This window comes from Mytilus californianus, unplaced genomic scaffold (assembly GCF_021869535.1).
Source record: "Mytilus californianus isolate M0D057914Y unplaced genomic scaffold, xbMytCali1.0.p SCAF_1, whole genome shotgun sequence".
Taxonomy (NCBI): Eukaryota; Metazoa; Mollusca; class Bivalvia; order Mytilida; family Mytilidae; genus Mytilus; species Mytilus californianus.
Window position 1 is genome coordinate 12,942,397 of NW_026262581.1, and position 16,821 is coordinate 12,959,217.

Consider the following 16,821-nt stretch of genomic DNA (forward strand, 5'->3'; position numbering starts at 1 on the left):
GTTTATTTTTTTACAGATGTCTGAGCGAGAAAGATCAGAAAGTCTTCCATTGATAATAAGAGGTGAACAAGTACAAGATCAACAGGTATATTTCATATCAGACCAGTTTTCACCTACTAACACCACCACAGCATGACATGTACATGCTATTATAAAAATATTTTCGTTCAAACATTAGTATAAATATTTTAGATATACTAATACTATTGTGGGATGGGGTATCTTTTTGTGAGTTCACTCGCAGTTCTAGTTCTTTTTCAAATTGAAATTACATTTTGATTACATTACCATTTTAATGATTATATGAAGTTAACAGTAGCTACATCGGATAGAAATAATCTTTGTCAATTTATGTAGCTGCTTGATTTTAGAACTAAATCTTTATAATTTGAAAAGGTGTAAATTGCCATAACCGTGAATTAGAAGGCTATATAGAAAGTACTATTAACTATTATGGAAAACAATGTAGCGATATTTAGTACTGGGAAAACCAGATCTTAGGCATTTGTTTTGAATGACAAGTAAAACACTTTAATTCTATTTTGGGTTTATTTCTTCTATGACAGCAGTGAATTAAAAGTTGAAGCAAAGAAATATTATTATCACCCACGTTTAGTAGAACTATTTATATATCAATGTGGAAATTAGTTAATTTGATCATAAATATAGCTATGCTAGTGAATCTTTACAAAATTGCCTGTGGTCCCCATATACTAAATGTAAAATATGAGCAAAATAAATATACTTCTACTTACCCTATTTTTCCAAAGGAGGAAACCCTTGAACACACACAATTTTTATTTGGCCTTTATACCCAGCATGCCATACAGATGTTAACATGTATCTTTTTTTTAATCAATAAACTTATTAAATTGTCATAAACTTAGTTTTTTAGAGCACTAACATACATAGACAAAGTGATGGTATTAGTCAAAAAAGTGCAATATACTTACACAATAACATATTAACATAATGTTTTTATATATATATTGTACATATACATCATAGGTCCAAAGTTCAGAAAATGCAACAAACAAACAGAATGTTTTGCCACAAGTTTCATCGACCACAAATATGATTTTAAAGAAGGTGTGAAAAACCTCCTATGATCCAATCAAGTTGAATCAGTGTTCTGTAACTTTTTGAATGAAATCTTTGTTTGGAAATATGTCTTTAGCAATATCGGGCCTCATTTAGTGCTATGAACAAAAAATAGGATGAAAATAAGTTTCATGGTTTTATTTTTATCCAATTAAGAAAAATTTAGTTAAACATTATTAACAAGTATATATGACCTTAATTCGAACTTTGGATCAACTTGATAGGACTGGTTCTATGTTGTTTGGTGTTCACCTTTTGTTAGATATTTTCTGCACCCTTGTAACTAGAATACCTTTCACTTTAATTTCATTCTAATATTGAGTTATTAGTGCAAGTAAATAAACAATGTATAGTTCAAAGTTCAGTGTTTTTTATCTTTCTTTTGCCACCAACATGCATGTGGTCTTTTTACTGCGTCCACCAATCTGTGCCAAATGCTGTCTGACAGTCCTTTTCAATAAAATGTGTACCAATCGGGCTAATCAAAAAGTTTCTATTTTCAAAAATTGTGATAAGTGTCTCAAAATCATGTAGATACTGAGTATGCAATAGTTATTATTAGATAATTTATAAAATGCAGACCAGATTCATAGAAAACATGTAATAATTCTGAATTTCTCCAATGCAACCAATTTATTCATAAATTTTGGTCAGACAAATTATTTCAGTTTGCAAGAACAAATGTCTGTAAGGCTTTTGTTGAATAGACACAGACTGGCATTTATTATGTAGAGATGGAAGAGAGGTGTTTTTTTTTATTACCCCAGATATGCATAAATTTGCATGTCAAAAGTTGTCTTATTTAAAATGTTCACCCTGTTGAGGAGGAGGGGATGGTTGGAATGCTCTTTTTGTTTCGTCAGCGACTTTTTTAACAAACAGATTCTTTCACAGTTCTAGTTTTTATCTGACAAGAAGGAAATTTAATCATTTGGGTTCTTTTTTTTATGTCTTATTTCTGATCTTTTAGAATCAATATCATCCAGTTGAATGAAATTGTATTTCAAAGAGTCTTCACTCCCTTTCTCCGTATGTTAATCACTGTAGATGAAGCCCTCGGTTATGTTTACGTGAAATATATTCTTTTTATATCATAGAATGTAAATTCTGCATTTTGGAATGCCAAATATACCTTGCTTTTTGCAAAAAAAAAGATTTTTCATTACATTAATGAATATATATATATATATATATATATATATAATGATTAGATATTAGTTTACGAACTTTCTTACGAGGCAGCTGGATTGTTATGAGAAAGGATTCTGTACTTGATAAATAAGTTATATATTTGCCTGAAAAAGTGTACAAAACAACGCCAATACTAAATAAAGGAAACAATAAATGTAAGTATCTATAAATATTTCGGATAACAGATATCCAGATAACAAATATCCTTCATAAGTATGATTATGATGATGTATTATGAATCATATTAATCTATTCTGCTTCAACTAAAACAATCTTTACCATTATACAATTAAAAACAGAACAACACTTGTATAATTAAGTCTCCCAAACGAAGTTTGGGAAGACTTATTGTTTTTGCTCAGTTCTTATTATTATTATTATTCTTCTTCTTCTTCCGCCGCTTTCAAATTTGAACTTGTCCGCACCCGTTCTCCAAAACCGCTTGTCAGATTAACTTAGGGTTTCACAATATGTTAGACTAACATGTCTAGTGGTGCAATCAGGGTTTTGTTTGTGCAATGGGGTTTATAAAGGGGTACTTTGAGGGGCAAAAAGAAAAGAGGGTTTTACTATAGAACCCTATGGGATTTTATTTTTTAAAATTTTCAAATGATTATAAATTGAAAACCGTTTGTGATAGATACAATCTTTTTAATTGAAAATGTTCTAAATGATAAAGCCCATTAAATGAAATACAGGGTTAGTCCCCAGGGGTCACCCCCACCCCCTGCCATTTAAGAAAGTTCAAATACCTTGTAAGTGGTCAAGATCCCCACCCCTAAACCATATATATTTTGGTTTGTCATGCTTAGATGGTTTGAATGATATACAGGGTTAGTCCCCAGGGGTCATCCCGACCCCCTGCCATTTGAGAAAGTTCTCATATCTTGTAAATGGTCGAGATCCCCACCCCTAAACCATACATATTCTGGTTTGTCATGAGAAAGCACATCAAATGTAATACAGGGTTAGTCCCCAGGGGTCACCCCCTCCCCATGCCATTTAAGAAAGTTCTAATATCTTCTAAGTGGTCAAGATCCCCACCCCTAAACCATATATATTCTGGTTTGTCATGCTAAGATGGTTTGAATGATATACAGGGTTAGTCCCCAGGGGTCATCCCGACCCCCTGCCATTTGAGAAAGTTCTAATATCTTGTAAATGGTTGAGATCCCCACCCCTAAACCATATATATTCCTATTTGTCATGTCTGGAACATTTGAATGACGTATACGGTCAGTCCCCAGGGGTTCCCCCACCCCCAATGTTCTAATATCTTGTAAATGTTTGAGATCCCCACCCCTAAACCATATATATTCCTGTTCGTCATGTAATGAACATTTGAATGACGTATAGGGTCAGTCCCCAGGGGTTCCCCCCACCCCCAATGTTCTAGTATCTTGTAAATGGTCGAGATCCCCACCCCTAAACCATATATATTCTGGTTTATCATGCCAAGATGATTTGAATGATATACAGGGTTAGTCCCCAGGTATGACTAATGCATATAACTTTTCTGGACCAAACCAATTTTCACTGGAAGTTGCCCAATGTCAGGCGACCGTGGGAATTACGAATTATGGGAGCTTCGTTTGGGAGACTTCGTAACAGCATCCTGTTACAATCATTTCTTGTTCTAAGTGTTTTGTATACTTTTTCAGGCGTATATATATATATATATCTGTATATAAAATATAACTAAACTTTAATGGTTAAAGCTGCATCTTATAATAGCTTTGTAGTGTTAATGTGAAGATCATTTAGTTTATAGATTTCACAAACTGATCTTTGATATTTACTTGATTATTTAAATGAAGTAAATTTGGTGTATGAAATGATTGTAAGGTGTTCTTGCCTCTCTGGTAGGGTTCATCTGACCTTGACCTCATTTTCATGGATCATTAATAATGTAAAAATAAAGATACATGTAGTAAAATTATTCTAAAAGACTTTCAACATAAATTCAATCAGTTTCAGCAGTAAAGCAGGCAAGACATTTCAGCATCTGCACACTTGTTAATTACTGTTAATGTTGAAAATAATCAATGTTTTCTGTGTTCAAAAATAAAAAATCTTTGAAATGATGAAAATGTGAATATTTCATATTGTAATGAACCTATTGACTGATATGACATTGCAATTGTGGTATGAAAATCTTGAAAAATGATCTTTCTTGTTAATTGATTAGGTGCAATTGTAAGTTAGAAATATTAAATTGGTAATTTTAACATACCGGTGGTAATTATCATTAATAAATTATGTTGAATTTTCAGGGGACAAATTTGGAACAGCTCAACATCGCAGCTGCCCAACAGTTTCAAGGCAGTTACCAGAAGTCCAAATCCATGGGTCCAATATCTGCATCTTCATCATTGTCTGGTATATGTACAAGTCTATCTATGGGAAATCTGAATGACGATCACTCAAATAGAGAGAGGTAAAACTGATGTACAGCATATTAGCTCACCTAGCCCAAAGGAAAAGAGTGAGCTAAAACCATCACATGGTGTCTTTCAGCCTTTGTCTCCTGTCAATAATTAACTTTTCACATTGAATTCTTCACCAGAGACTCCTTGGCAGTTTGAATCTAACCTGGTTTGATAAAATAAGATATGTAAGGTCCTGTGCAAAAGGTTCTCATTTCAATCAGATTAGAGGAAAACAAAGCTGCCAGATGCAATTATTGATTCTAATAATACCTGTCAGTCCGTCTGTCTCACAAAATTAAATCACACTATTAGCTCACCTGGTCCAGAGTCTTTAGCTAAAAAAGAAATTTAGATTCCAGCACTGCATCAAGTGTGTTACGATATTTCTCTACTCCAGACAGTTAAATCTTAATATTTAAAGCGCAAGTCTTGCCAAGCTTTTTAATAATTAAAATTTAACTGTTGAGAGTGGAGATATATCGTAATACACGAGTTATAGTGGTGGAATCTGTTTCTCTAATGATATCTAAAAGTTTATGGTTCCTTTTCAAAGATTTGCAGAAAGTTGTGTTTTTTATATGTGATGTTATCAGGCATGGTCACTTTTTTTCATGAAGTCATAATAGGAAATTCAGAAGAAACCAAGAACATGTGACGTCATAAATAAATTTTGACCGATCATTTGCGGAGAACAAAGTTTTCTCTAGAGATGAGAACTGTGCATGTTTGCATTTTTTTAGAAAATGACGCAGTCAATTTTCTTTTACCATTGACCAGACTTCCAAGCCGCATTCCGAACTCGGTTCCGTATTTTACATACTTAAAGTGAATGTTCGTATGCTCATACATTGGTAAAAGAAAGACAACTCCAGCGTTGCAAATGTACATTTTAAAATAACAGATGGTGTTGTCTCCCTTCAATATGTCTTGTTGTGTTCAAAATGGCGGTCATTAACCTTCGTGACCGTCGGGCAATTTTCAATCATCTTGTTGGAAATACAACTGGAACAGACTTAAATTTGTAATTTTCATTCTTTAATTTCTTAACCTGTCATACCTGCCAACTTGCACGATTCAGACGTGAAATACTCGATTTTGACCCCTTGTCACGATTGCACGATTTTGTTAAATTCTACTGTTCCTAATTTCGAACTTTCTCAAACTTTTCCCAAGGGAGACAACTGTGATCAGCCAATCAAAATCGTTGTTTCTCCTGATCTTTGGGTATTGTAAACTGCAAATGTGCTAAATTTTGAACTTGTCAGGAACTCAGAATATTGTAGAAATCGTGATCATGGCAGACCAATTTTCAATTACAAGAAGGATCTTACACAGCTTAAGAAGTAAATCATGACTGGTTGACAAAGTTCAAAGATGCATTTCAACCATAAACATAATAAACAGTAGCTAATGGACAAATTTTACACTTATGGTAACAGATCATACATGTTGTCATTCTTGAAATTAAATTACCAAATCCATTAAAGTACAATGTTCTATCTTTTAATTTTCACAAGGAATCAGATATATTTCCTTCTTTGTGAATATTTTTATATTTGAAAAGTCAACAATCACTTTAATATTCCTGTGACCAATAATCTGATAATCCACCTTTAAGGTTCATCTAATATACACCAACAAAAATGGCTGTGTTTACACCATGAAATTTTCTCTGAATGCAGACAAAACTGTGTAATTCTAATAGTTTTAAATCCACGCAGCACCTGGCCACAACTCCTCTTTTTCCTGTGGTACATGAAAACAATAAACCGGTTTGGTACATTGTTGAGGTCTGAAAGTGACTTATAACTGCCAACAGCCACATTATTTGGACTCTGGTAGATAGTACCTCAGACTGTTATCTCATTGGCAATCACATCCCATCTCCTTATTTTATTACGGGTCAATTATTTGAAATAAATGACTACGGTACTAAACATTAAATCATTTGAAAAAAATAATTTTGCAATAATTTATGTTGTCATTTTAAGATTTCAGTGTAAGCTTGATTACTACAGGCTCTGCACAATGAAATTAAGTTGTATAAATAGTGTCACATTGTTTGTAATTGTGAAACTAGTATAACAATACTATTGTCTAAATCTACAGAAATTGATCACGTTTAGGTAACTGAAATAACAATGTGATTATGTCACCAGGTCACCTGTAACTTATCTCTTGAATAAGGACTATGTTTGGTATAAGAGCTTTCTTACTACAGGCTCTTCATAATCATTTTGTTAAATAATTCTACAAATAAGGGAAACAAATTCACATATTACTTTGAATATTGTAGATTGTTCAGGTAGTCTTGAGCTATTTCTTTGTACAGCAGAACAACTAGTAGTTATTTTCACTTCACACACATATATATATATATATCTTGACAAACAAATAAAAACGCTATAGATTGTGGAAACAATTCATATCTATTCTATCAGTTACCCTACCTACCATAAACTGAACGTCGCCTAAGATTCAGTAGGTAAATTAAGTAAAAATCAAGACTTGCATCAAAAATATCCTAATATGAGAGACAATGGCGTCATTTTTACTTAGAGCTTTCAGCTTTTTGATTATGCTTTTCTAGATGAGAAATATCTATCTTTTAGAGATGAGAAATATTTTTACTATATTTGGTGTATGGAATGATTGTAAGGTGTACATGTCCAACTGGCAGGTGTCGTCTAACATTGACCTCATTTTCATGGTTCAGTGGTAAAAGTTAAGTTTTTGTGTTTTGGTCTGTTTTTCTAATACTGTAACAATAACAACAACAATACTTTATTTTAAGAGGGTTACACAGTTAGCTATATAACTAATCTTCCCTGAGGCCCTCATCATAGAAAAGCATAAAAAAATGCAAACATGCACTGTATGACCATGACCTCATTTTCATGGATCATTGGTCAATCTTAAGTTTTCCTTGTTAAATTTGTTTCTTAGATACTATATGCAATGTCAACTGTATTAACTGTATTTAAAGCAAGTAATGATTTTAAGGTGTGCATGTCTGTCTGGCAGGGTTCATCTGACCTTGACCTGATTTTCATGGTTCATTGATCAATGTTGAATTTTCCTGGTTAAGTTTGTTTCTTAGATACTATGTGTAATAGGTCAACTATATTTAAAGCATATTTGGTGTATGGAATGATTGTAATGTGTACATGTATTTCCATTTTGGTCTATCTGACCTTGACCTCATTTTCTTAGATCATGTTAAGTTTATGTGATAGTTGTAGTAAAGCTTTATATTATTAATTTATTATTACCATAAGCAATAGGACAACTATATTAGGTATATGGAATAATTGTAAGGTGACTTTTAACATAAAATCATGGCCAGTAAAGCAGACGAAACATTTCAGCGTGTGCACTCTTGTTGTCTGTTATCATGCAAACAGCAATAGATAGAGAAAATCTGATAGGGGTTGAATTGTTCAGGATGTTGAGATCTACCTACTGGCCATTCTATCAAATCTGTCGGACAACTTATAGGTGTTATTGCCCTAAAATGATGAATTTTATCAATTTTTTTTCATTTTTGGCTATTATCTAAAAAATTATAACATAAAGCAGTGGTTCCCAAGGCTTTGAGAAATCAACTGTACATTTGGTCCAGTAAACCATTCTTAACCATGTTAACTAGACCAGACTCTTTTTTACAGGACATTTACACATGATTTGGACAAAATTAAAAATTTTACTGGCATATCACTTCACTGGCCCAAACCAAAAATGTAACATAATTATGAAAGTTTTGAGTAATTTTACTGTTGGTCGATCTATCCATCCATTCGTTTGTCGTTTCATCCAGCCCAAAGGTTTAAGGTAGTTTTCCATGATTGATTGATTGATTTCGGTGTTAAACACTACTTTCAGCAAAGAAATTGTGGCTGCCAGTTTTTATCGGATGAGGAAGCAGGAGTGCCCAGAGAGAACCACCGACCTTTGAAGATAGTATACCATAGTGTTGTGGTGATATCAACTCAAAATTTTAAATATGCCAAAATTTGTTTTGATCCAGGTTTCATAGTTAACTGATGGGACATGCTAGCCTATTTACACATATATTCATGTTTGGAATGTATTTTGGTTTCAAGTTTTTAGCACTTTTTTCTTTCATGTTGATATTAAGCAAATATTCCACTTAATCTTGACAAATTGCTTGAAAAATAATAAGAATTGATGATTGATGCTTGTTCTCTTCTTTGTGACTTCAAACTATCAAATTGTGTTTTCAGTGAGAATGAATCAACAGGAAAAGTAGACGAAAAAAAGCGTAAAACAAGACCAAAAAGACGCAAAACTCTAGAAAGGTCTCCCAGATTGACAGTATTAAGTTATGATGAAGAAGAAGGAGAGTTAGAATGTAGATTAGAATTGTATAATAAAAATACAGTTACATTCAAGTTTGCGACAGCCTACGACAAGCCAGAAGAAATAGCTGAAAGCTTAGTAAGTAAAGGATTTAGTGGAAGTGTGTCTTTGGGCCCTTTGATGCTGTGATCAACAAAGTTTACAATGATTGGACTTTACCTCTACATCAGTTAATGAATATGTATGAACCACAAAATTTAATTCAACTAAAGATCTTAATAAAGATAACTAATTATGCCCAACCTAAAATAGTAGGGGGCATTATGCTTTCTAGTCTGTGCTTCTGTCTGTTCATCTATTGTTCATTCAATAAGATGTTTTTTTAATTAAAATGGCCTAAAATAAAGATATTTAAATTATATTGTCTTATAATTTTCAGGTGACTGAAGAAATTCTGCCAGGTCAACAGTCTATTATGGTGATCACTTTGTTACGTGAAGTTATAAACATGGTTACAGAGGATCCAAAGAATGCTGTATCACAGTGTCTAAGTTATGTCAGCACACCATCATCTAGTCCTCAAACAGTTAGGAAAAGTAGGCCAGTTTTTGACTCTGATACTTCAAAGGTATGATATATAATTTTGAATAAGAATTAAATGCATATGTTCTTGATGAAATGTGAACTAAATTTCTCAGGTAGATAACTTGGCATTAGTAGACACCTGCTGAAAAGTATTGGCACTTATAGAATTTTATTTCAGTTGTTATTTACAGATTAAAAGAGTTTATTTTGATATAATTTAAAGAAAATTCTCAGACTATTTTTAAACCCGTGCCAGGATATTGATAATTGCAATTTATAGATCTTTGAGTCTGGTAGTCTGACATTTTTTTATCATTAATATACATTGTTGTATTCTCTTTAAATTTTGATGCTTTTTACTTGTTATCAAAACCTTAGATGGGATCTGAAACAGAGAGCCATTTTAGAGGAGTAGGGAGGGGGGATAATACGAATAGCATATATTATATTTCCTTGGAAGTTCTGTTTAACTTTTTTTATTCCTGTCCAAATTTAATGGAAGATTTAACTTCATTAAAAACCTGATAATATAGGTTAGGGTAAACATCTAACCAGCTTTTGGACTGTTTGTGTGACTTCATTAAAATTATCATACATGGTAGTCCTTCATGTTTTGGCTAATAATATATTGAAATGAAGGTCAATTTTTTTCACATCAGCCACTTTTTTTACATCAAGAGCATAGACTTCTTCTTGACTTGATGTGTGGGGGCATTGGGTATGCAAGTTTCATCACAAAAATTTACTGATATTTCTGAAGTATTTTTGTTTTGAAAGTGTTTAGAATTGTCTAGGTTTCATTCTTTTTTTCCTTGTTGTATTTTGTTTTAATTATAAGAGGTCTATGTTTTAGAAAAATCAAATTACCTTTAAAAAATGTTAATATATGTTAATCACTCAATGAATGAAAAGTTATTTGAAGAATGAGATTGTTTTTAATTTATTCACTTCTTTCGATTTTTTAATGATGATAAGTTTAAAATGAGTGCATTTCTCTTTCCTTAAAAAAGGAATCTGTGTTCCGAAATCTGATCAGGAAGAAGATTAAACAGAATGAACAGGTTTGTGGCATCATACAGCATACCTGCTAGTCAAATTATCATCTGTTTTCTCAGGCCACATTAATAATGAATGAATCTTGTGTTTTCACACGTTTGCATCTGTATAACACTTTAAAATTCAGACAACAAGACTTGAAAGACATCAAATAATTTTTGGGTACCAATATGATATCTGAAGTTTGGGAGGGAATGAAGCATTCATCTCTCTGTTTGTTGAATTTTATTTGGGTTATCTGTCCATTTTTACATAGAGGGTCAGATCTAGGGAAGCAGTAAGGAATTTTATATATGGATATGTTACAGTGAATTTGTATAATCAGGGATTATGTAGAATCCCTGATTTTTCAGGGATTTTGCATAATCACTTAAATCATTAGTGATTACTAGTATATATAATCCCTGAAAATGACCAGTGATTTTACATAATCACTGAAAGAATTATTTTACAAATTCCCTGAAATGATTTCAGGGATTATCAATATTTCACAGATCCTTTGTTTGATATTAAGAATAAATAAAATATAGACAAATAAATCATATGTATTACCCCTTTTTGGTTTAAGTGGACAAGTTTTCATTCCCTGTCCATTTATCAAATTTTATTTAAAGTGAACAGTTTTCCAGTGATATTCTATTTAAATATGTTGAACCACATTGACTCATAAACCAAAAAGTATTTAAAATTGAAATTTAATGATATCAACAACAATACAAAGGTCATGCAATTTCCTGTAAAACAAAGGGGATGAAAGTTATTAAACATTAATTTTATGTTTTCTTTGTTCATAAGAATAATGGGCAAAAAGTGCAAAGTAAAGAGCTTGTATATAAAAAAAGAAAAGAAAAGAGAAAAATACACCAAAAATTTGATAAAGAATAGAGATTAATGGGATGCTAAAATATACAGAAAAGAGAATAATGGGCAAAATAAATAAAGAATAGAGAAAAATGATATAAAAAATTAAAGAATAAAGACATGAGGGACCCTCCTCCAGACCCTCATAGTAGATGTCATCCAAATATACAATGTAGTTTGTGAAAATGAATGATTTGTATAAGAATATTGTGCTTCAAATTTTGATATTTATGTTTCTAAAGATGTTTCAATACGATATTATAGAATAAATTATTTAACTTTTATTCATAGTCTCTTCATTCCAGTTATTATGTATAATCCCTGACAATTTTTTCTAGTGATTATGCATAATTCCTGAAAATTTTAGTAATTATATATAATCACTGAAGTTACCAGTGATTATACATAATCCCTGAAAATTTCAGTGATTATACATAATCCCTAATTATACACATTTACTGTAACAGATATACACAACTCTTTTCTACCATTGTTGCTAATTGATCTGGCAATGTTAATCACTCTGGCTATTTTTTTCTTATTTAATTGTAAAGTTATTTATAACATTACCTCTAGTACATGTATATGCAATTTCCTGTAAATGGTCATAAAATTTTCAGGAATTATGCATAATCACTAGAAAAAATTGTCAGGGATTATACATAATAAGTAAAAATGTGTGATAGTTTCACCAATATCTCTTGTTATAAATGAATTTTTACACAATTTTGGTAATTTTTTAGGACGACAAAGTCTGTGTAATTTTTTTCTCTCAACATTCAAATTTATACCAGACAACAGAAGTCACAACATTAACAAATTTGTATCAAGGGTTTTACAGCATGAACTATATACAATTGTGGATCAGTTTGTGTAAGGCATTTAATCTTGTACTTGTGAAGAAGAAAAAAACTTTTCTGAAAAGTTATTCAATAATGAAGTAAATTGACTGAATTTATCAATACATTCTCAGGTGTCAACACAGGTAAACGTTATTTAGTGATTTTTAGCCGGATATCTCATTAAAATTATTTCAAATGATGCAATATACGTCCTACTCTGTAAATTTTTTGAAGTTAGATTTAAGAAGTACACATATAGCAACTTTAATTTTCATAAACAATAAATTCTTATGTACTGTGGATTTATTATTATTTGTTGGGTACATGTAACAATTTTTTTGGATTTCATGGGTTAAGGCAAACCACGAATTCAAATTGTCAACGAATTATAAATTTCCTATTGGCTTGTATGGAAACTTGCTAAACCTTAAATAGTATCCATGAAAATTGGTACCCACGAAAATAAATGAACCTCATTATAATATAGATATGTCTTTACTATTTTAATATAAACATGTCTTTATTACAACTTCATTCACTTCTGTTTTACTGCCAAGTTCATTATTATACGCTGTTTTTGGTTATTACATACAATTTGCTTCCACAACAAGTTTATTAGATACAGCTACAATAGGGCTACTTTTTGCTTGAAAATATAGTTGGCTATTGTCTTTCGTGTATTATCAGGCATGCATTAAATTATATAAACTTATGATGCATGAACTGTTGAAATATTTTACTGATGAAGTTTATGTTTTTTTAGTTGTTAATGATTGTTTATTAGTGATTATGTAACAAATATTCTTTTTCAGCATAAATATTATATATTATTACATTTTAACCTAATTTAGTAAAAATATTGGCTAAACCCATTTCAAAGTTTTGTGGGTCCACCCCCTTTAAGTTTTTCTGGCATCAGACCTTTAAACAATATGAGAATAAAAGACATGCCACACATGACATGTTTATAATTGATTTGATTTGCATTTGACAAAACGGTGATGATTTTTTTATTTGTAAACTAGTCTGGGTTTAATTTTTAATAAAAAAAATTCCTACACTTGGGACAATTTGGATCGTGGTATTCTGATAAAAAAACACTTTCTGTTGATGGGGTTAAAAAATATGGAGATATGGTATGACTGCCAGTCGGATAACCATCCAATAAAAGACCAAAGGATAAGGATTTAAACAACTACAGGTTACTATATAACCTCAACGATGAGCAAAACCTATACTGTATAGTAAGCTACTAAAGGCCCCCATAACAAAAAAAGAAGGAACACAAAAGAGAAAGCTATAATGATTAATTAATGATGACAGGTGGGAATCAAAGACAACCACTGAACTGCAGGTTCCTGGCTTGGGACAGGCACACAAAGAATGTTATGGAGTTGAGCATGCTACCTCCCTCTTACCTGAACAGTGGTGTAACAGCAAAACAAACTGAAAAAAATCAGTATCAGATCTGTCCTAAGCACAAAATCAACTAACAAAAAGACAATGTTTACAAGTTGACCTCTAGAGGCCTTGGCTTTGTATGTCATTGGACTGCTGTTTCATTAAGATATACAAATCTCTTTTACAATGTTTTAGTCATACATGTATAATAATATGTATATATATATTCATTTATTTTAGCGACTTCACTTTGAATTGGATGGAGATAGTGGTCAAGGTTCAGATGATGGCAGATCTGACCTAGGAGTCCATGTCATCAGTGACACAGCAAGCGCTGCAGGAGAGAAAGAAAAACAAGAGTCTAGAGTAGTTGCCACTAAAAAGAAGAGTTTTATTGTCAGTTGTGTAACTGAAGCTACTATACATGAATCTAAAATTACAGAAGATGAATCGGAAGAACATGTAGCAAGTTCGGATAATTATATTTCACCTGAAAACACCCATACATCAAGTTCTACAGTAGCACACTCGAGTATGGCAGTAGATTCTGATGCATCATCAAATTATGACACAGAAAAGTCACTTAAAGGAAAAAAGGTGCCTGTAGATTTGAATGATTTACAAGAAAAATTAACTCAATTGACTCAAAAACAATCTGTGGCAGGGGCTAATGTGTCAAGTTCATTGATCCCACAAGATGGAGTTCAACCATCTTCACAGCAGGGGTCAGGTGCTACACCGACACCCAACATTGAGAATCAGCCCTCGACACTGCCTGATTCTCAGCATTCTTCCAGTATTGTTCAGACACAAGATACTAGTCAGAAAACTTTGCCTTTAAAGGATGGACAATCTATTCCTAGAAATACTCAGACAGTCAGTCATCATGTACACGATGGAAGTGTTACTCCGCAAATGCCTAATCCACCACCAACAATACAAACACAGACATCACATAGTCTCTCACAACCTGTTGAACCTTTACAATTGCCTCTAAATCAGTCATTTTCTGGAAGTATGTCTAATCTAGCTCAAGGTCAAAGTAATCAGCAAATGTATTTACAACAGCCAACCCCACAGTACCAGATGATGTTTCACTATCCAACAGACCCAATGGTAATGCAGATGATGGGGATTGGATATCAACAAATGATGTATGCATCCATGATGATGCAACAGCAACAAGCTCAACAACAACAGCAACAAACCCAGCCGACTCAACAGCAACAGCAAGCACAGCCAACACATCAACAACAACCGTCACAGTTTATGCCACCTCAAATGATGTATCCCCCTAACTGGGTGATGCAAGGGCAACAAATGCCTTACTTTCCTCAAGGAGGATCACAAAATATTACTAGTCAATATCCACAACAGGTTCAAAATGTACTTTCAGATTTTACATCAGTTGGAGGATCTTATCCTGCCTCACCATCAGTTGGTAGGAGATCTGACCAAGATGGACAAAGTGAAAGTTATTCAACACAGTCTTCTATATCTGGGCCTACATATGGTCCAATTAAGAAGGAACTTTCAATAAAACATTTAGAACAAGAGTTGAATAAACTTCATGTAGCTAGTACACAAAAATCTGATATGAAGGATGGCACATCAGTGCATGGGGCTTCTTCAGGGGCCCAGCCAGTAGATACAATAAAAAATGTTCAGACAAATCCAACTGATATAAGCGGTGCTAATGCTAGTAGTAGTAGTACAGAAACTAGTTCACAGACAACTGAAGAATCAGATGTCCAAAAATCTGTATCTAGATTTGCTGTCAGTGTTGTAAAGGAAGATAAACAGCAGGATAGGCCAGTTGAAACCTTTAGTTCATCTGAGACACTTGTGGAATCTGACAATCAAACTGACAGTGACAGAAGCAGAGACATTGTCAAGGAAACTTTAGATCATATTATCACAGAGGTCTCTATAAAATTGGAAGAAAATGCTGAAAATGAAAAAGATTTGGATAATGAAAATATTAAGAAAAAGTCAGAAAGTGCTGGTCGTAGGAGGAGTCGTTTTCTAGTGATGAAAATAGAAGAAGATGATGGAACAATGACGACTGACAGCTTATCTCCCTCCCTGCCTGTATCTGAAGGTGGTGGGGCTTCAAATGCTAACACAGCCTCCAGCAAAAGTGTATCTAATTCCTATGTATCTAGTATAGTAAGTAAACTTCCTAAATTATCTAACCCTCCACGCAAATCTAGCATTGCCATGCCTTTGTCTTTCATCAGAGATCACAAAATAGATATAACCAAGAGAAGGAGAGTTAAGTCAATGGGTAGTTTTGGCGAATCTGTTGATCCATGTCCTGAATGTAGACGAGGATCTTTGATGGGGGACATTTGCATGGATAATGATAGCACTACAGCACACAATAAGCTTTTACATTTAACTCTGCTGCACAATAATCATACAGACAAAAATGACTGTCTTGTTCTAAATGATTTTTCAAGTCAACTTTCACCAACATTGTTGAAACTGGATCCTTCACACAACTTTGAGGTAAATTTATTTCATAATTATTGCTTTTGAGTATTTACTAACAACTAGTAGTTTTTTTTAATAGAATTATTATTTACTATGTTTGATATAATTACATACTTGACATAGTTAAACTGCAGCTTTTATAATCATGTGTTCTTATGTTTACTATGACCATTTAAGAATTTTTTCAGGGTTAAGTTAAAAGTTGATAGGTGCCCTATTAAAATATCTCTGTCTTTTAGTCTGCACTTCTATGCTGTATGATAATTGGAGATTAGTTCAATCAATTTTTTAATTTTTATGCATACCTATAGAATGAATGTGAAATTTTGAAAAAATTGTGATAGAAAACTTTTTTTTTGTGTGAAAAAATTACAAATTTTGAGAAACCCCATTAATCAGACTCCCTTGTGATTCACACAAAAATGTGAAAGCTAGGCCTTTCTGGAGATGAGTTTAGTCTTTGTCTATGATTTACCCTCAACCATTTAATTAAGTCTCCCAAACGAAGTTTGGGAAGACTTATTGTTTTTGCTCAGTTC

General features: G+C 32.5%; 1 protein-coding gene across 2 annotated transcripts in view; it reads left to right on the top strand.

Annotated features, from left to right (window-relative positions):
* The window catches only part of LOC127704991 (serine/threonine-protein kinase WNK2-like), a 47,963-nt gene that overhangs the window by 21,531 nt on the left and 9,611 nt on the right, over window positions 1-16,821 (top strand). The window contains exons 9-14 of one of the 2 annotated variants that reach the window (XM_052209269.1): window positions 17-85; window positions 1,009-1,089; window positions 4,566-4,729; window positions 8,966-9,179; window positions 9,481-9,669; window positions 14,027-15,955. In XM_052209269.1, coding sequence (XP_052065229.1) covers window positions 17-85; window positions 1,009-1,089; window positions 4,566-4,729; window positions 8,966-9,179; window positions 9,481-9,669; window positions 14,027-15,955 — 2,646 coding nt within the window. The remainder of the gene's footprint in view (window positions 1-16; window positions 86-1,008; window positions 1,090-4,565; window positions 4,730-8,965; window positions 9,180-9,480; window positions 9,670-14,026; window positions 15,956-16,821) is intronic. The other variant, XM_052209348.1, reaches the window with a different exon arrangement.